The 21983-nt window shown below is 43.0% G+C and overlaps 1 protein-coding gene across 1 annotated transcript in view; it reads right to left on the bottom strand.

Moving 5' to 3' along the window:
• Positions 1 to 20634, bottom strand: part of LOC135535391 (uncharacterized) — a 32599-nt gene extending 11965 nt beyond the window's left edge. Inside the window, exons 1-11 of the mRNA XM_064962067.1 lie at positions 20606 to 20634; positions 19126 to 19377; positions 11607 to 11849; positions 9891 to 9911; positions 8240 to 8281; positions 8118 to 8150; positions 7743 to 7763; positions 4978 to 4998; positions 4504 to 4524; positions 1639 to 1659; positions 1165 to 1185 (exon numbers count right to left, since the gene is read on the bottom strand). Coding sequence (XP_064818139.1) covers positions 1165 to 1185; positions 1639 to 1659; positions 4504 to 4524; positions 4978 to 4998; positions 7743 to 7763; positions 8118 to 8150; positions 8240 to 8281; positions 9891 to 9911; positions 11607 to 11849; positions 19126 to 19324 — 643 coding nt within the window. The 5' untranslated portion in view covers positions 19325 to 19377; positions 20606 to 20634. The remainder of the gene's footprint in view (positions 1 to 1164; positions 1186 to 1638; positions 1660 to 4503; positions 4525 to 4977; positions 4999 to 7742; positions 7764 to 8117; positions 8151 to 8239; positions 8282 to 9890; positions 9912 to 11606; positions 11850 to 19125; positions 19378 to 20605) is intronic.
• Between the last annotated feature and the right edge of the window lie 1349 nt (positions 20635 to 21983).

The following is a 21983-nucleotide window of genomic DNA, read 5'->3' as shown; positions in this document are numbered from 1 at the left end:
TAAGATTTCCTTTCACTGGGACTAAGGGGCCTGAACCATGAAAAACAGCCCCAGACCATTATTCCTCCTCCACCAAACTTTACAGTTGGCACTATGCATTGGGGCGGTAGCGTTCTCCTGGCATCCGCCAAACCCAGATTAATCTGTCGGACTGCCAGATGGTGAAGTGTGATTCATCATTCCTGAGAACGTATTTCCACTAGTCCAGAGTCCAATGGCGGTGAGCTTTACACCACTCCGCCCGATGCTTGGCATTGAGCATGGTGATCGTAGGCTTGTGTGCGGCTGCTCGGCCACGGAAACCCATTTCATGAAGCTTCAGACAAACAGTTATTGTGTTGACGTTCCTTCCAGAGGCAGTTTGGAACTCTGTAGTGAGTGTTGCAACTGAGGACAGGTGATTTTTACACTTGGCGGTCCCATTCTGTGAGATTCTGTGGCCTACCACTAAACGACTGACACATTTTTGCTCCTAGATGTTTCCACTCCACAATAACAGCACTTACACTTGACCGGGTTAGCTCTAGCAGGGCAGAAACCTGACGAACTGACTTGGTGGAAAGGTGGCATCCTAAGACAGTGTCACGTTGAAAGCCACTGAGCTCTTCAGTAAGGCGATTCTACTGACGGTGTTTGTCTATGGAGATTGCATGGCTGTGTGCTTGATTTTATACACCTGTCAGCAACGGGTGTGGCTGAAATATAATCAGTGTAATATATAGTGTAGTTAACCAGTGTAATATATAGTGTAGTTAATCAGTATAATATATAGTGTAATATATAGTGTAGTTAACCAGTGTAATATATAGTGTAGTTAACCAGTATAATATATAGTGTAATATATAGTGTAGTTAACCAGTATAATATATAGTGTAATATATAGTGTAGTTAACCAGTGTAATATATAGTGTAGTTAACCAGTGTAATATATAGTGTAATATATAGTGTAGTTAACCAGTGTAATGTATAGTGTAGTTAACCAGTGTAATATATAGTGTAGTTAATCAGTGTAATATATAGTGTAGTTAATCAGTGTAATATATTGTGTAGTTAATCAGTGTAATATATAGTGTAGTTAACCAATGTAATATATAGTGTATTAATTTTTTAAATCACTTAAATCAATGAAATGCATGCAGACTTTCATGCAGTTGTGCAACTCACCCCTCTCTCCTTTGACCTCCTCTGTAGACAGATGATAGAGATGATAAAACATGATGCATTATGGGTACTAGAACATGAAGACAGACTACATCCTCTCTATTCTGACCTCCTCTGTAGACAGTAGATAAAACATGATGTATTATGGGTACTAGACCATGAAGACAGACTACATCCTACATATATCTGACTGTCTAACAGATAGATCCATATATCTGACTATCTAACAGATAGATCCATATATCTGACTATAGATAAACAAGAACAGAAAGTCAGAACACGTTGGTGAGTAACAACATCACAATTAAATAAAGATAGTGAGACAGGGATAATTAAATAATAATTGAATCATGAGATTTATACACTACACCTGCTCAGTGAACATCTCAACAAGAACAGAGTCAGTCAGAACACACGTTGGTGAGTAAATCTTAACATGACAACGCAGACACACAGACACACACACACACTACTTACTCAGCTCTCCTTTGAGTTCATCTGGTGTAAAAATAAAACAAAGATAGTGAGATAGTGATAATTAAATAATCATTGAATGATGAGATGTATACACTATATGACCAAAAGTATGTGGACACCTGCTATTATCTAACAGTAGGTAGATACACTACATGACCAAAAGTATGTGGACACCTGCTCATTGAACATCTCATTCCAAAATCATGGGCATTAATATGGAGTTTGTCCCCCCTTTGCTGCTATAACAGCCTCCACTATTCTGAGAAGGCTTTCCACTAGATGATGGAACATTGCTGCTATAACAGCCTCCACTCTTCTGGGAAGGCTTTCCACTAGATGTTGGACCATTGCTGCTATAACAGCCTCCACTCTTCTGGGAAGGCTTTCCACTAGATGATGGAACATTGCTGTGGGGACTCCATTCAGCCACTAGAGCATTAGTGAGGTCTCCCTCTCTCTCTTCTCTCGGAGGACCTGAGCCCTAGGACCATGCCTCAGGACTATCTGGCCTGATGACTCCTTGCTGTCCCCAGTCCACCTGGTTGTGCTGAGCGTCAGTATAGAGACAAATTAGAGTCGTATTTCAATGGCTCAGACACAAGAGGTACGTGGCAGGGTCTACAGTCAATCACGGATTACAAACAGAAAGCCAGCCGGCGTCTTGCTGCCAGACAAATTAACACAACTTCTTTGCTCGCTTTGAGGACAATACAATGCCACCGACACGGCCCGCTACCAAAACCTTTGGACTCTCCTTCACCGTGGCCAACGTGAGTCAAACAGGCCACCACTCAGAGCCTGGTTCCTCTGGTCAACCCAGTACAGCCAGTAGAGGACTGGCCACCCCTCAGAGCCTGGTTCCTCTCTACCCAGTACAGCCAGTAGAGGACTGGTCCCCCTCAGAGCCTGGTTCCTCTGGTCTACCCAGTACAGCCAGTAGAGGACTGGTCCCCCTCAGAGCCTGGTTCCTCTGGTCTACCCAGTACAGCCAGTAGAGGACTGGTCACCCCTCAGAGCCTGGTTCCTCTCTTCCCAGTACAGCCAGAAGAGGACTGGCCACCTCTCATAGCCTGGTTCCTCTGGTCTACCCAGTACAGCCAGTAGAGGACTGGTCACCCCTCAGAGCCTGGTTCCTCTCTTCCCAGTACAGCCAGTAGAGGACTGGCCACCCCTCAGAGCCTGGTTCCTCTCTACCCAGTACAGCCAGTAGAGGACTGGCCACCTCTCATAGCCTGGTTCCTCTCTTGGTTTCTTCCTAGGTTCTGGCCTTTCTAGGGAGTTTTTCCTAGCCACCGTGCTTCTACATCTGCATTGATTACTGTTTGGGGTTTTAGGCTGGGTTTCTGTACAGCACTTTGTGACATCAGCTGATGTAAAAAGGGCTTTATAAATACATTTGATTGATGGATTGATGCCGGGCGATTAGGCCTGGCTCGCAGTCGGCGTTCCAATTCATACCAAATGTGTTTGATGAGGTTGAGGTCAGGGCTCTGTTCAGGCCAGTCAAGTTCTTCCACACCGAGCTCAACAAACCATTTCTATATGGACCTCGCTTTGTGCACGGGGGCATTGTCATACTGAAACAGGAAAGGGCCTTCCCCAAACTGTTGCCATAAAGTTGGAAGCACAGAATCGTCTAGAATGTCATTGAATGCTGTAATGTTAAGATTTCCTTTCACTGGGACTAAGGGGCCTGAACCATGAAAAACAGCCCCAGACCATTATTCCTCCTCCACCAAACTTTACAGTTGGCACTATGCATTGGGGCGGTAGCGTTCTCCTGGCATCCGCCAAACCCAGATTAATCTGTCGGACTGCCAGATGGTGAAGTGTGATTCATCATTCCTGAGAACGTATTTCCACTAGTCCAGAGTCCAATGGCGGTGAGCTTTACATCACTCCGCCCGATGCTTGGCATTGAGCATGGTGATCGTAGGCTTGTGTGCGGCTGCTCGGCCACGGAAACCCATTTCATGAAGCTTCAGACAAACAGTTATTGTGTTGACGTTCCTTCCAGAGGCAGTTTGGAACTCTGTAGTGAGTGTTGCAACTGAGGACAGGTGATTTTTACACTTGGCGGTCCCATTCTGTGAGATTCTGTGGCCTACCACTAAACGACTGACACATTTTTGCTCCTAGATGTTTCCACTCCACAATAACAGCACTTACACTTGACCGGGTTAGCTCTAGCAGGGCAGAAACCTGACGAACTGACTTGGTGGAAAGGTGGCATCCTAAGACAGTGTCACGTTGAAAGCCACTGAGCTCTTCAGTAAGGCGATTCTACTGACGGTGTTTGTCTATGGAGATTGCATGGCTGTGTGCTTGATTTTATACACCTGTCAGCAACGGGTGTGGCTGAAATATAATCAGTGTAATATATAGTGTAGTTAACCAGTGTAATATATAGTGTAGTTAATCAGTATAATATATAGTGTAATATATAGTGTAGTTAACCAGTGTAATATATAGTGTAGTTAACCAGTGTAATATATAGTGTAGTTAATCAGTATAATATATAGTGTAGTTAACCAGTGTAATATATAGTGTAGTTAACCAGTATAATATATAGTGTAATATATAGTGTAGTTAACCAGTGTAATATATAGTGTAGTTAACCAGTGTAATATATAGTGTAATATATAGTGTAGTTAACCAGTGTAATGTATAGTGTAGTTAACCAGTGTAATATATAGTGTAGTTAATCAGTGTAATGTATAGTGTAGTTAACCAGTGTAATATATAGTGTAGTTAATCAGTGTAATATATAGTGTAGTTAACCAATGTAATATATAGTGTATTAATTTTTTAAATCACTTAAATCAATGAAATGCATGCAGACTTTCATGCAGTTGTGCAACTCACCCCTCTCTCCTTTGACCTCCTCTGTAGACAGATGATAGAGATGATAAAACATGATGCATTATGGGTACTAGAACATGAAGACAGACTACATCCTCTCTATTCTGACCTCCTCTGTAGACAGTAGATAAAACATGATGTATTATGGGTACTAGACCATGAAGACAGACTACATCCTACATATATCTGACTGTCTAACAGATAGATCCATATATCTGACTATCTAACAGATAGATCCATATATCTGACTATAGATAAACAAGAACAGAAAGTCAGAACACGTTGGTGAGTAACAACATCACAATTAAATAAAGATAGTGAGACAGTGATAATTAAATAATAATTGAATCATGAGATTTATACACTACACCTGCTCAGTGAACATCTCAACAAGAACAGAGTCAGTCAGAACACACGTTGGTGAGTAAATCTTAACATGACAACGCAGACACACAGACACACACACACACTACTTACTCAGCTCTCCTTTGAGTTCATCTGGTGTAAAAATAAAACAAAGATAGTGAGATAGTGATAATTAAATAATCATTGAATGATGAGATGTATACACTACATGACCAAAAGTATGTGGACACCTGCTCATTGAACATCTCATTCCAAAATCATGGGCATTAATATGGAGTTTGTCCCCCCTTTGCTGCTATAACAGCCTCCACTATTCTGAGAAGGCTTTCCACTAGATGATGGACCATTGCTGCTATAACAGCCTCCACTCTTCTGGGAAGGCTTTCCACTAGATGTTGGACCATTGCTGCTATAACAGCCTCCACTCTTCTGGGAAGGCTTTCCACTAGATGATGGAACATTGCTGTGGGGACTCCATTCAGCCACAAGAGCATTAGTGAGGTCTCCCTCTCTCTCTTCTCTCGGAGGACCTGAGCCCTAGGACCATGCCTCAGGACTATCTGGCCTGATGACTCCTTGCTGTCCCCAGTCCACCTGGTTGTGCTGAGTGTCAGTATAGAGACAAATTAGAGTCGTATTTCAATGGCTCAGACACAAGAGGTACGTGGCAGGGCCTACAGTCAATCACGGATTACAAACAGAAAGCCAGCCGGCGTCTTGCTGCCAGACAAATTAACACAACTTCTTTGCTCGCTTTGAGGACAATACAATGCCACCGACACGGCCCGGTTCTACCAAAACCTTTGGACTCTCCTTCACCGTGGCCAACGTGAGTCAAACAGGCCACCACTCAGAGCCTGGTTCCTCTGGTCAACCCAGTACAGCCAGTAGAGGACTGGCCACCCCCAGAGCCTGGTTCCTCTCTACCCAGTACAGCCAGTAGAGGACTGGTCCCCCCTCAGAGCCTGGTTCCTCTGGTCTACCCAGTACAGCCAGTAGAGGACTGGTCCCCCCTCAGAGCCTGGTTCCTCTGGTCTACCCAGTACAGCCAGTAGAGGACTGGTCACCCCTCAGAGCCTGGTTCCTCTCTTCCCAGTACAGCCAGAAGAGGACTGGCCACCCCTCATAGCCTGGTTCCTCTCTAGGTTTCTTCCTAGGTTCTGGCCTTTCTAGGGAGTTTTTCCTAGCCATCGTGCTTCTACATCTGCATTGCTTGCTGTTTGGGGGTTTTAGGCTGGGTTTCTGTACAGCACTTTGTGACATCAGCTGATGTAAAAGGGCTTTATAAATACATTTGATTGATGGATTGATGCCGGGCGATTAGGCCTGGCTCGCAGTCGGCGTTCCAATTCATACCAAATGTGTTTGATGAGGTTGAGGTCAGGGCTCTGTTCAGGCCAGTCAAGTTCTTCCACACCGAGCTCAACAAACCATTTCTATATGGACCTCGCTTTGTGCACGGGGACATTGTCATGCTGAAACAGGAAAGGGCCTTCCCCAAACTGTTGCCATAAACCTGGAAGCACAGAATCGTCTAGAATGTCATTGAATGCTGTAATGTTAAGATTTCCGTTCACTGGGACTAAGGGGCCTGAACCATGAAAAACAGCCCCAGAACAGTATTCCTCCTCCACCAAACTTTACAGTTGACACTATGCATTGGGGCGAGCGTTCTCCTGGCATCCGCCAAACCCAAATTAATCTGTCGGACTGCCAGATGGTGAAGCGTGATTCATCATTCCTGAGAACGTATTTCCACTAGTCCAGAGTCCAATGGCGGTGAGCTTTACACCACTCCACCCGACTCTTGGCATTGAGCATGGTGATCGTAGGCTTGTGTGCGGCTGCTCGGCCACGGAAACCCATTTCATGAAGCTTCAGACAAACAGTTATTGTGTTGACGTTGCTTCCAGAGGCAGTTTGGAACTCTGTAGTGAGTGTTGCAACCGAGGACAGACGATTTTTTACGCCCTTCAACACTTGGCGGTCCCATTCTGTGAGATTCTGTGGCCTACCACTAAACGACTGACGATTTTTGCTCCTAGATGTTTCCACTCCACAATAACAGCACTTACACTTGACCGGGGCAGCTCCAGCAGGGCAGAAACCTGACGAACTGACTTGATGGAAAGGTGGCATCCTAAGACAGTGTCACGTTGAAAGTCACTGAGCTCTTCAGTAAGGCCATTCTACTGACAATGTTTGTCTATGGAGACTGCATGGCTGGGTCCTTGATTTTTATACACCTGTCAGCAACAGGTGTGGCTGAAATAGAATCTACTAATTTAAAGAGTTGTCCACATACTTTTGTATATATAGTGTAGTTAACCAGTGCAATATATAGTGTAGTTAACCAGTGCAATATATGGTGTAGTTAACCAGTGCAATATATAGTGTAGTTAACCAGTGTAATATATAGTGTAATATATAGTGTAGTTAGTCAGTGTAATATATAGTGTAGTTAATCAGTGTAATATATAGTGTCATTAACCAGTGTAATATATAGTGTAGTTAACCAGTGTAATATATAGTGTAGTTAACCAGTGTAATATATAGTGTAGTTAACCAGTGTAATATATAGTGTAGTTAACCAGTGTAATATATAGTGTAGTTAACCAGTGTAATATATAGTGTCATTAACCAGTGTAATATATAGTGTAGTTAACCAGTGTAATATATAGTGTAGTTAACCAGTGTAATATATAGTGTAGTTAACCAGTGTAATATATAGTGTAATATATAGTGTAGTTAGTCAGTGTAATATATAGTGTAGTTAATATATAGTGTGGTTAATCAGTGTAATATATAGTGTATATATTTTTTAAGGAAAGTGTCTTTACTTAAATGAATAAAATACATGCAGTTGTGCAACTCACCCCTCTCTATTGTGACCTTGTCTGTAGACAGTAGATAAAACATGATGCATTATGGGTACTAGAACATGAAGACAGACTACATCCTCTCTATTCTGACCTCCTCTATAGACAGTAGATAAAACATGATGTATTATGGGTACTAGAACATGAAGACAGACTACATCCTCTCTATTCTGACCTCCTCTGTAGACAGTAGATAAAACATGATGTATTATGGGTACTAGAACATGACAGACTACATCCTCTCTATTCTGACCTCCTCTGTAGACAGTAGATAAAACATGATGTATTATGGGTAATTTCCTCTATTTCCTTTGATAATGTTGGTAATGTTGAAAATGACATGAATATGGTAAACACAGAGACAACACTTACCCAGCTGTACAGTCAGGTTTTTATTGACTTCATCTAGGGGGGAAAATATATTCACTAAACTTGCTACCAAAACAGACAGACAGGCAGGAACACAGGGAGGCAAAATCAGACAAACTACTTACAAAAGTCACTGTCTTCCGTCCAATTAGAACCTGCAGATGATACTAAAAAAAACAGATAGATATGTCAACATGTCTAACTGACTAAAACCATCAAGTTATTTTCAAACCCTGCTGATACCTCCTCAGAGCCTGGTTCCTCTGGTCTACCCAGTACAGCCAGTAGAGGACTGGTCACCCCTCAGAGCCTGGTTCCTCTGGTCTACCCAGTACAGCCAGTAGAGGACTGGTCACCCCTCAGAGCCTGGTTCCTCTGGTCTACCCAGTACAGCCAGTAGAGGACTGGTCACCCCTCAGAGCCTGGTTCCTCTGGTCTACCCAGTACAGCCAGTAGAAGACTGGTCACCCCTCAGAGCCTGGTTCCTCTGGTCTACCCAGTACAGCCAGTAGAGGACTGGTCACCCCTCATAGCCTGGGTCCTCTCTACCCAGTACAGCCAATAGAGGACTGGTCACCCCTCAGAGCTTGGTTCCTATCTACCCAGTACGGCCAGTAGAGGACTGGTCACCCCTCAGAGCCTGGTTCCTCTCTACCCAGTACAGCCAGTAGAGGACTGGTCACCCCTCAGAGCCTGGTTCCTCTGGTCTACCCAGTACAGCCAGTAGAGGACTGGTCACCCCTCAGAGCCTGGTTCCTCTCTACCCAGTACAGCCAGTAGAGGACTGGTCACCCCTCAGAGCCTGGTTCCTCTCTACCCAGTACAGCCAGTAGAGGACTGGTCACCCCTCAGAGCCTGGTTCCTCTGGTCTACCCAGTACAGCCAGTAGAGGACTGGTCACCCCTCAGAGCCTGGTTCCTCTCTACCCAGTACAGCCAGTAGAGGACTGGTCACCCTCAGAGCCTGGTTCCTCTCTACCCAGTACAGCCAGTAGAGGACTGGTCACCCCTCAGAGCCTGGTTCCTCTCTACCCAGTACAGCCAGTAGAGGACTGGTCACCCCTCAGAGCCTGGTTCCTCTCTACCCAGTACAGTCAGTAGAGGACTGGTCACCCCTCAGAGCCTGGTTCCTCTCTACCCAGTACAGCCAGTAGAGGACTGGTCACCCCTCAGAGCCTGGTTCCTCTCTACCCAGTACAGCCAGTAGAGGACTGGTCACCCCTCAGAGCCTGGTGAGGCTATATGATGTCAGCAGCAGGTGATCAGCTATTCCACATTGTATTCCATTTCCAGCATCGACTCACTGATGATTGAAGATGGTCGCTCGTCATCTTCAACCATGAACTGTCTTCTGACTGACTAGAGCTTGATGTGCCGTGATGCCAGCAGATTACAGATGGCCTTAGCCGATAGATGAATGAAGGTAATGATTGGTTTAGTTTGAACAGGCAGACTGGCACTAAGAACAGAGGGAACGTTTCTTGATATCTCAGTCTATTGGGTTCACCCTAGTAAACTATAGGAGGATACATGGCTGATATCTCAGTCTATTGATGTAATAGAGTTGGGTTCACCCTAGTTCTGACCTCTAGACAGAAGAAAGAGAAGATAAAACATGATGTATTATGGGTACTAGAACATGAAGACAGACTACATCCTCTCTATTCTGACCTTTTCACTTAAATAATCATTGAATCATGAGATTCATACAGTATATATTTTTTAAGGAAAGTGTATTCACTTAAATCAATGAAATACATGCAGTTGTTCAACTCACCAGTCTCTATTTTGAGCTTGTCTGTAGACAGAAGAAAGAGAAGATAAAATATGATGTATTATGGGTACTAGAACATGAAGCCTGACTACATGAATATAGTAAACACAGAGACAATACTTACCCAGCTGTCCTGGCAGGTTTAGAAGTTCATTTAGAGGGGAGAAATATATTCACTCATCGTCACCAAGACAGACAGGAAAACAGGCAAACACACTACTTACAAAGGTCTTCCTCATTTGAATCAGTAGATGTTTGTAAAAAACAGAATCAGTTAGAAGACACCTTCTAAAACATGTTATTATCTAACGCTGGTACCTCCTCAGAGCCTGGTTCCTCTGGTCTACCCAGTACAGCCAGTAGAGGACTGGTCACCCCTCAGAGCCTGGTTCCTCTGGTCTACCCAGTACAGCCAGTAGAGGACTGGTCACCCCTCAGAGCCTGGTTCCTCTGGTCTACCCAGTACAGCCAGTAGAGGACTGGTCACCCCTCAGAGCCTGGTTCCTCTCTACCCAGTACAGCCAGTAGAGGACTGGTCACCCCTCAGAGCCTGGTTCCTCTCTACCCAGTACAGCCAGTAGAGGACTGGTCACCCCTCAGAGCCTGGTTCCTCTGGTCTACCCAGTACAGCCAGTAGAGGACTGGTCACCCCTCAGAGCCTGGTTCCTCTCTACCCAGTACAGCCAGTAGAAGACTGGTCACCCCTCAGAGCCTGGTTCCTCTCTACCCAGTACAGCCAGTAGAGGACTGGTCACCCCTCAGAGCCTGGTTCCTCTGGTCTACCCAGTACAGCCAGTAGAGGACTGGTCACCCCTCAGAGCCTGGTTCCTCTGGTCTACCCAGTACAGCCAGTAGAGGACTGGTCACCCCTCAGAGCCTGGTTCCTCTGGTCTACCCAGTACAGTCAGTAGAGAGGTTCTTACCCAGGTGATAGACTAGATAAGGTTTATATTCCAGTGATATGTAACCAGAGGTAGAGAGGTTCTTACCCAGGTGATAGACTAGATAAGGTTTATATTCCAGTGATATGTAACCAGAGGTAGAGAGGTTCTTACCCAGGTGATAGACTAGATTAGGTTTATATTCCAGTGATATGTAACCAGAGGTAGAGAGGTTCTTACCCAGGTGATAGACTAGATAAGGTTTATATTCCAGTGATATGTAACCAGAGGTAGAGAGGTTCTTACCCAGGTGATAGACTAGATAAGGTTTATATTCCAGTGATATGTAACCAGAGGTAGAGAGGTTCTTACCCAGGTGATAGACTAGATAAGGTTTATATTCCAGTGATATGTAACCAGAGGTAGAGAGGTTCTTACCCATGTGATAGACCAGATCGATAAGGTTTATATTCCAGTGATATGTACCCAGAGGTAGAGAGGTTCTTACCCAGGTGATAGACTAGATAAGCTTTATATTCCAGTGATATGTAACCAGAGGTAGAGAGGTTCTTACCCAGGTGATAGACTAGATAAGGTTTATATTCCAGTGATATGTAACCAGAGGTAGAGAGGTTCTTACCCAGGTGATAGACTAGATAAGGTTTATATTCCAGTGATATGTAACCAGAGGTAGAGAGGTTCTTACCCAGGTGATAGACTAGATAAGGTTTATATTCCAGTGATATGTAACCAGAGGTAGAGAGGTTCTTACCCAGGTGATAGACTAGATAAGGTTTATATTCCAGTGATATGTAACCAGAGGTAGAGAGGTTCTTACCCAAGTCTCTGACAAGGTTAGATTCCAGATCCAGGAGAATCCTGTAAAAGTCTAATTTCACCCTTCTTGTGTCTTCTGCTTCTTCTAGGGCCTGGTACAACAGTCTCATCTGGTCCTGGCTGGTCATCTGGTTGATCCTGGTGTTACAGTACAAGTCCTTATAGAACAGCTCATGAAGGATGGGCTTCACATTGGTAACCTTCTGAATGAGTTGATACTTATGGATGTCCACAAATATGGCTCCTGAAAAGAGATGTAGAGTTATATAGTGTAGAACAAGAGGATATTACTAGTCAGGTTAGATGTAGAGTTATATAGTGTAGAACAAGAGGACATTACTAGTCAGGTTAGATGTAGAGTTATATAGTGTAGAACAAGAGGACATTACTAGTCAGGTTAGATGTAGAGTTATATACTGTAGAACAAGAGGACATTACTAGTCAGGTTAGATGTAGAGGACATTACTAGTCAGGTTAGATGTGGAGTTATATACTGTAGAACAAGAGGACATTACTAGACAGGTTAGATGTAGAGTTATATACTGTAGAACAAGAGGACATTACTAGTCAGGTTAGATGTAGAGTTATATAGTGTAGAACAAGAGGACATTACTGGTCAGGTTAGATGTAGAGGACATTACTAGTCAGGTTAGATGTAGAGGACATTACTAGTCAGGTTAGATGTAGAGTTATATACTGTAGAACAAGAGGACATTACTAGTCAGGTTAGATGTAGAGGACATTACTAGTCAGGTTAGATGTAGAGGACATTACTAGTCAGGTTAGATGTAGAGTTATATAGTGTAGAACAAGAGGACATTACTAGTCAGGTTAGATGTAGAGTTATATACTGTAGAACAAGAGGACATTACTAGTCAGGTTAGATGTAGAGGACATTACTAGTCAGGTTAGATGTAGAGTTATATACTGTAGAACAAGAGGACATTACTAGTCAGGTTAGATGTAGAGGACATTACTAGTCAGGTTAGATGTAGAGTTATATACTGTAGAACAAGAGGACATTACTAGTCAGGTTAGATGTAGAGGACATTACTAGTCAGGTTAGATGTAGAGTTATATACTGTAGAACAAGAGGACATTACTAGTCAGGTTAGATGTAGAGTTATATACTGTAGAACAAGAGGACATTACTAGTCAGGTTAGATGTAGAGGACATTACTAGTCAGGTTAGATGTAGAGGACGTTACTAGTCAGGTTAGATGTAGAGGACGTTACTAGTCAGGTTAGATGTAGAGTTATATACTGTAGAACAAGAGGACATTACTAGACAGGTTAGATGTAGAGGACATTACTAGTCAGGTTAGATGTAGAGTTATATACTGTAGAACAAGAGGACATTACTAGTCAGGTTAGATGTAGAGTTATATACTGTAGAACAAGAGGACATTACTAGTCAGGTTAGATGTAGAGGACATTACTAGTCAGGTTAGATGTAGAGTTATATACTGTAGAACAAGAGGACATTACTAGTCAGGTTAGATGTAGAGTTATATACTGTAGAACAAGAGGACATTACTAGTCAGGTTAGATGTAGAGGACATTACTAGTCAGGTTAGATGTAGAGTTATATACTGTAGAACAAGAGGACATTACTAGTCAGGTTAGATGTAGAGTTATATACTGTAGAACAAGAGGACATTACTAGTCAGGTTAGATGTAGAGGACATTACTAGTCAGGTTAGATGTAGAGTTATATAGTGCAGACCAAGAGGACATTACTGGTCAGGTTAGATGTAGAGGACATTACTAGTCAGGTTAGATGTAGAGTTATATACTGTAGAACAAGAGGACATTACTAGTCAGGTTAGATGTAGAGGACATTACTAGTCAGGTTAGATGTAGAGTTATATAGTGCAGACCAAGAGGACATTACTGGTCAGGGTAGATGTAGAGGACATTACTAGTCAGGTTAGATGTAGAGTTATATACTGTAGAACAAGAGGACATTACTAGTCAGGTTAGATGTAGAGGACATTACTAGTCAGGTTAGATGTAGAGTTACATACTGTAGAACAAGAGGACATTACTAGTCAGGTTAGATGTAGAGGACATTACTAGTCAGGTTAGATGTAGAGTTATTTACTTTAGAACAAGAGGACATTACTAGTCAGGTTAGATGTAGAGGACATTACTAGTCAGGTTAGACGTAGAGTTATATACTGTAGAACAAGAGGACATTACTAGTCAGGTTAGATGTAGAGGACATTACTAGTCAGGTTAGATGTAGAGTTATATACTGTAGAACAAGAGGACATTACTAGTCAGGTTAGATGTAGAGGACATTACTAGTCAGGTTAGATGTAGAGTTATTTACTTTAGAACAAGAGGACATTACTAGTCAGTTTAGATGTAGAGGACATTACTAGTCAGGTTAGATGTAGAGTTATTTACTTTAGAACAAGAGGACATTACTAGTCAGGTTAGATGTAGAGTTATATACTGTAGAACAAGAGGACATTACTAGTCAGGTTAGATGTAGAGTTATATACTGTAGAACAAGAGGACATTACTAGTCAGGTTAGATGTAGAGTTATATACTTATTTTATTTGTGAATCACAGGGATTTGGGACTTGTCTGTTCATCTCTAACCCATACCTGTTCATGTTAACTGAACAGGCTCTAGTCAGAAGGCTCTAGTCAGAAGGCTCTAGTCAGAAGGCTCTAGTCAGAAGGCTCTAGTCAGAAGGCTCTAGTCAGAAGGCTCTAGTCAGAAGGCAGGAAGGCTTTATAAACTCAGCAAAAAAAGAAACGTCCCTTTTTCAGGTCTCTGTCTTTCAAAGATAATTAGTAAAAATACAAATAACTTCACAGATTTTCATTGTAAAGGGTTTAAACACTGTTTCCCATGTTTGTTCAATGACCCATTAACAATTAATGAACATGCACCTGTGGGACGGTCGTTAAGACACTAACAGCTTACAGACGGTAGGCAATTTAGGTCACACACACAAAAACGTAGGACACTAAAGAGGCCTTACTACTGACTGATAAACACCAAAGAAAGATGCCCAGGATCCATGCTCATCTGCGTGAACGTGCCTTAGGCATGCTGCAAGGAGGCATGAGGACTGCAGATGTGGCCAGGGCAATAAATAGCAATGTCCGTACTGTGAGACGCCTAAGAAAATGCTACAGGGAGACAGGACGGACAGCTGATCGTCCTTGCAGTGGCAGACCCCGTGTAACAACACCTGCACAGGATCGGTACATCTGAACATCACACCTACGGGACAGGTTTTAGGATGGCAACAACAACTGCCCGAGTTATACCAGGAACGCACAATCCCTCCATCAGTGTTGACTGTCCGCAATAGAGGCTGGGCAGAGGGCTGGTAGGCCTGTTGTAAGGCAGGTCCTCAGCAGATACCATCAGTGCTCAGACTGTTCACAATAGGCTGAGAGAGGCTGGGCAGAGGGCTGGTAGGCCTGTTGTAAGGCAGGTCCTCAGCAGACATCACCGGCAACAACGTCGCCTATGGGCACAAACCCACAGTGGCTGAATCAGACAGGACAGGCAAAAAGTGCTCTTCACTGACGAGTTGTGGTTTTGTCTCACTCGGGGTGATGTTCGGATTCGCTTTTATTCTCACGACGGAATGAGCGTTACACTGAGGCCTGTACTCTGGGGCGGGATCGATTTGTAGAGAGGAAGGTTAGTCATGGTCTGGGGCGATGTGTGTGCATCACCGGACTGAGCTTGTTGTCATTGAAGGCAATCTCAACGCTGTGCGTTACAGGAAGACATCCTCCTCCCTCATGGGGTACCCTTCCTGCAGGCTCATCCTGACATGACCCTCCAGCATGACAATGCCACCAGCCATACTGCTCATTCTGTGCGTGATTTCCTGCAAGACAGGAATGTCAGTGTTCTGCCATGGCCAGCGAAGAGCCCGGATCTCAATCCCAGTCAGCACGTCTGGGACCTGTTGGATCGGAGGGTGAGGGCTCGGGCCATTCCCCCAGAAATGTCCGGAACTCGCAGGTGCCTTGCTGGAAGAGTGGGGTAACATCTCACAGCAAGAGCTGGCAAATCTGTTGCAGGCCATGAGGAGGAGATGCACTGCAGTACTTAATGCAGCTGGTGGCCACACTAGATACTGACTGTTACTGTTGATTTTGACCCCCCTTGTTCAGGGACACATTATTCCATTTCTGTCAGTCACATGTCTGTGGTACTTGTTCAGTTTATGTCTCAGTTGTTGAATCTTGTTATGTTCATACAAATATTTACACATGTTTAAGATTGCTGAAAATAAACGCAGTTGACAGTGAGAGGACGTTTGTTTTTTTGCTGAGTTATATATACAGTGGGGGGAAAAGTATTTAGTCAGTTCTCCCACTTAAAAAGATGAGAGAGGCCTGTAATTTTCATCATAGGTACACTTCAACTATGACAGACAAAATGAGAAAAATAATCCAGAAAATCACATTGTAAGATTTTTTATGAATTTATTTGCAAATTATGGAAAATAAGTATTTGGTCAATAAAAGTTTCTCAATACTTTGTTATATACCCTTTGTTGGCAATGACAGAGGTCAAATGTTTTCTGTAAGTCTTCACAAGGTTTTCACACACTGTTGCTGGTATTTTGGCCCATTCCTCCATGCAGATCTCCTCTAGAGCAGTGATGTTTTGGGGCTGTTGCTGGGCAACGTGGACTTTCAACTCCCTCTAAAGATTTTCTATGAGGTTGAGATCTGGAGACTGGCTAGACCACTCCAGGACCTTGAAATGCTCCTTACGAAGCCACTCCTTCATTGCCCGGGCGGTGTGTTTGGGATCATTGTCATGCTGAAAGACCCAGCCACGCTTCATCTTCAATGCTCTTGCTGATGGAAGGAGGTTTTCACTCAAAATCTCACGATACATGGCCCCATTCATTCTTTCCTTTACATGGATCAGTCGTCCTGGTCCCTTTGCAAAAAACACAGCCCCAAAGCATGATGTTTCCACCCCATGCTTCACAGTAGGTATGGTGTTCTTTGGGTGCAACTCAGCATTCTTTGTCCTCCAAACACGATGAGTTGTGGTTTTACCAAAATGTTCTATTTTGGTTTCATCTGACCATATGGCATTCTCCCAATCTTCTTCTGGATCATCCAAATGCTCTCTAGCCGTCTTCAGATGGGCCTGGACATGTACTGGCTTAAGCACACCTCGTGTCCTTGGAAACACAACCCAACCAAGCTGCTTCTTGACACAATGCACATCCAACCCGGAAACCAGCCGCACAAACAAATTATGGTGGAATATATTAATTAATTAATAATTCCTCCATGCAGATTCTTTGGATGCAACTCAGCATTCTTTGCCCTCCAAACATGACGAGTTGAGTTAACAAAACTTTATATTTTAGTTTCATCTGAACATATGACATTCTCCCAATCTTCTTCTGGATCATCCAAATGTTCTCTAGCAAACTTCAGACAGGCCTGGACATGCACTGGCTTAAGCAGGGGGACACGTCTGGCACTGCAGGATTGAGTCCCTGGGGGCGTAATGTGTTACTGATGGTAGGCTTTGTTACTTTGGTCCCAGCTCTCTGCAGGTCATTCACTAGGTCCCCCCGTGTGGTTCTGGGATTTTTGCTCACCGTTTTTGTGATCATTTTGACCCCACGGGGTGAGATCTTGCGTGGAGCCCCAGATCGAGGAGATTATCAGTGGTCTTGTATGTCTTCCATTTCCTAATAATTGCTCCCACAGTTGATTTCTTCAAACCAAGCTGCTTACCTATTGCAGTTTCAGTCTTCCCAGCCTGGTGCAGGTCTAAAATGTTGTTTCTGGTGGCCTTTGACAGCTCTTTGGTCTTGGCCATAGTGGAGTTTGGAGTGTGACTGTTTGAGGTTGTGGACAGGTGTCTTCTATACTGATAACAAGTTCAAACAGGTGCCATTAATACAGGTAACGAGTGGAGGACAGAGGAGCCTCTTAAAGAAGAAGTTACAGGTCTGAGAGCCAGAAATCTTGCTTGTTTGTAGGTGACCAAATACTTATTTTCCACCATAATTTGCCAATAAATTCAATAAAAATCCTACAATGTGATTTTCAGGATTTTTTTTCTCTCATGTCTGTCGTAGTTGAAGTGTACCTATGATGAAAATTACAGGCCTCTCTCATCTTTTTAAGTGGGAGAACTTGCACAATTGGTGGCTGACTAAATACTTTCTTGCCCCACATACATACATACCTGTCGTAGTTGAAGTGTACCTATGATGAAAATTACAGGCCTCTCATCTTTTTAAGTGGGAGAACTTGCACAATTAATGGCTGACTAAATACTTTCTTGCCCCACATACATACATACATACATACATACATACATACATACATACATACATACATACATACATACATACATACATACATACATACATACATACATACATACATACATACATACATACATACATACATACATACATACATACATACATAATGGTATACAGTCAGTAGAGGACTGGTCACCCCTCTGAGCCTGGTTCCTCTGGTCTACCCAGTACAGCCAGTAGAGGACTGGTCACCCCTCAGAGCCTGGTTCCTCTCTACCCAGTACAGCCAGTAGAGGACTGGTCACCCCTCAGAGCCTGCTTCCTCTGGTCTACCCAGTACAGCCAGTAGAGGACTGGTCACCCCCCAGAGCCTGGTTCCTCTGGTCTACCCAGTATAGCCAGTAGAGGACTGGTCACCCCCCAGAGCCTGGTTCCTCTCTACCCAGTACAGCCAGTAGAGGACTGGTCACCCTCAGAGCCTGGTTCCTCTGGTCTACCCAGTACAGCCAGTAGAGGACTGGTCACCCCAGAGCCTGGTTCCTCCATCTACCCAGTACAGCCAGTAGAGGACTGGTCACCCCTCAGAGCCTGGTTCCTCTGGTCTACCCAGTACAGCCAGTAGAGGACTGGTCATCCCTCAGAGCCTGGTTCCTCTCTACCCAGTACAGCCAGTAGAGGACTGGTCACCCCTGGTCTACCCAGTACAGCCAGTAGAGGACTGGTCACCCCTCAGGCCTGGCTCCTCGGGTCTACCCAGTACAGACAGTAGAGGACTGGTCACCCCTCAGAGCCTGGTTCCTCTGGTCTACCCAGTACAGCCAGTAGAGGACTGGTCACCCCTCAGAGCCTGGTTCCTCTCTACCCAGTACAGCCAGTAGAGGACTGGTCACCCCTCAGAGCCTGGTTCCTCTGGTCTACCCAGTACAGCCAGTAGAGGACTGGTCACCCCTCAGAGCCTGGTTCCTCTCTACCCAGTACAGCCAGTAGAGGACTGGTCACCCCTGGTCTACCCAGTACAGCCAGTAGAGGACTGGTCACCCCTCAGAGCCTGGTTCCTCTGGTCTACCCAGTACAGCCAGTAGAGAGGTTCTTACCCAGGTGATAGACTAGATAAGGTTTATATTCCAGTGATATGTAACCAGAGGTAGAGAGGTTCTTACCCAGGTGATAGACTAGATAAGGTTTATATTCCAGTGATATGTAACCAGAGGGAGAGAGGTTCTTACCCAGGTCGATGACAACGTCAGGTTCCAGATCCAGTAGAATCCTGTAAAAGTCTGATTTCACCCGTCTTGAGTGTACTGCTTCTTCTAGAGCAGTCAAGTACAAGTACAACAGTCTCATCTGGTCCTTTGTGGTCCTGGCAGCATGGATCTTAGAGTACCTCTCAGAACGGATCAAGTAAAATGCTATGGGAATCACCATGGTAACACTCTGGATGAGGTGAACCTTGTTTCTGTTCACAAACAGGACATCACCTAGACAGGAAAGAAAACAGAGAGTTATATACTGTAGAACAAGAGGACATTACTAGTCAGGTTAGATGTAGAGGACATTACTAGTCAGGTTAGATGTAGAGGACATTACTAGTCAGGTTAGATGTAGAGTTATATACTGTAGAACAAGAGGACATTACTAGTCAGGTTAGATGTAGAGTTATATACTGTAGAACTAGAGGACATTACTAGTCAGGTTAGATGTAGAGTTATATACTGTAGAACAAGAGGACATTACTAGTCAGGTTAGATGTAGAGTTATATACTGTAGAACAAGAGGACATTACTAGTCAGGTTAGATGTAGAGTTATATACTGTAGAACAAGAGGACATTACTAGTCAGGTTAGATGTAGAGTTATATACTGTAGAACTAGAGGACATTACTAGACAGGTTAGATGTAGAGGACATTACTAGTCAGGTTAGATGTAAAGGACATTACTAGTCAGGTTAGATGTAGAGGACATTACTAGTCAGGTTAGATGTAGAGGACATTAGTAGTCAGGTTAGATGTAGAGTTATATACTGTAGAACAAGAGGACATTACTAGTCAGGTTAGATGTAGAGGACATTACTAGTCAGGTTAGATGTAGAGTTATATACTGTAGAACAAGAGGACATTACTAGTCAGGTTAGATGTAGAGTTATATACTGTAGAACAAGAGGACATTACTGGTCAGGTTAGATGTAGAGTTATATACTGTAGAACAAGAGGACATTACTAGTCAGGTTAGTTGTAGAGTTATATACTGTAGAACAAGAGGACATTACTAGTCAGGTTAGATGTAGAGGACATTACTAGTCAGGTTAGATGTAGAGGACATTACTAGTCAGGTTAGATGTAGAGTTATATACTGCAGAACAAGAGGACATTACTAGTCAGGTTAGATGTAGAGGACATTACTAGTCAGGTTAGATGTAGAGTTATATACTGTAGAACAAGAGGACATTACTAGTCAGGTTAGATGTAGAGGACATTACTAGTCAGGTTAGAAGTAGAGGACATTACTAGTCAGGTTAGATGTAGAGTTATATACTGTAGAACAAGAGGACATTACTAGTCAGGTTAGATGTAGAGGACCTTACTAGTCAGGTTAGATGTAGAGTTATATACTGTAGAACAAGAGGACATTACTAGTCAGGTTAGATGTAGAGGACATTACTAGTCAGGTTAGATGTAGAGTTATGTTAGAAAAGAGATGACTACTTACGCTTCACGTCCCTTATTAATTTGAAGTTCTTCACTGTAGAAATACATGAATATTCAGTCTGTGATTAACAGTTGACCCATCAGTATTATAGTAATAAACCATGAGGTCTGTGATTAACAGTTGACCCATCAGTATTATAGTAATAAACCATGAGGTCTGTGATTAACAGTTGACCCATCAGTATTATAGTAATAAACCATGAGGTCTGTGATTAACAGTTGACCCATCAGTATTATAGTAATAAACCATGAGGTCTGTGATTAACAGTTGACCCATCAGTATTATAGTAATAAACCATGAGGTCTGTGATTAACAGTTGACCCATCAGTATTATAGTAATAAACCATGAGGTCTGTGATTAACAGTTGACCCATCAGTATTATAGTAATAATCATAATCTCTATATGTGAAACTCTAACAGTTGACCCATTAGTTGTTCCTAAAAACTTCATGAGGTTCTTCTCTTAGACAAAAGAAAACAAATTATGTATCTAAGACATCCAGACTTCTAAAATCAAACAAAAAATAAATGAATAGAGTCTAATGGACAGTATATGGGTCATTCCTAGTTATATCCTGATCTTACAGGACTGGTCTGAAGGTAACCTGTTAAATGAATAGAGTCTAATGGACAGTATATTCTTCCTAGTTATATCCTGATCTAATACAAATGGTCTTAAATAATAACCTGGTATAAATTAAAAGAGTCTAATGGACAGTATATTGGTCATTCCTAGTTATATCCTGATCTAAAACAGAACTGGTCTGAAGGTAACCTGGTATAAATGAATAGAGTCTAATGGACAGTATATGGGTCATTCCTAGTTATATCCTGATCTAATACAGGACTGGTCTGAAGGTAACCTGGTATAAATGAATAGAGTCTAAGGGACAGTATATGGGTCATTCCTAGTTATATCCTGATCTAATACAGGACTGGTCTGAAGGTAACCTGGTATAAATGAATAGAGTCTAATGGACAGTATATGGGTCATTCCTAGTTATATCCTGATCTAATACAGGACTGGTCTGAAGGTAACCTGGTATAAATGAATAGAGTCTAATGGACAGTATATGGGTCATTCCTAGTTATATCCTGATCTAATACAGGACTGGTCTGAAGGTAACCTGGTATAAATGAATAGAGTCTAATGGACAGTATATGGGTCATTCCTAGTTATATCCTGATCTAATACAGGACTGGTCTGAAGGTAACCTGGTATAAATGAATAGAGTCTAATGGACAGTATATGGGTCATTCCTAGTTATATCCTGATCTAATACAGGACTGGTCTGAAGGTAACCTGGTATAAATGAATAGAGTCTAATGGACAGTATATGGGTCATTCCTAGTTATATCCTGATCTAATACAGAACT

This window comes from Oncorhynchus masou, unplaced genomic scaffold (assembly GCF_036934945.1).
Source record: "Oncorhynchus masou masou isolate Uvic2021 unplaced genomic scaffold, UVic_Omas_1.1 unplaced_scaffold_487, whole genome shotgun sequence".
NCBI classification, from domain to species: domain Eukaryota; kingdom Metazoa; phylum Chordata; class Actinopteri; order Salmoniformes; family Salmonidae; genus Oncorhynchus; species Oncorhynchus masou.
The sequence above is the reverse complement of the archived record's forward strand: the minus strand, read 5'-3'. Positions and strand labels throughout refer to the sequence as shown.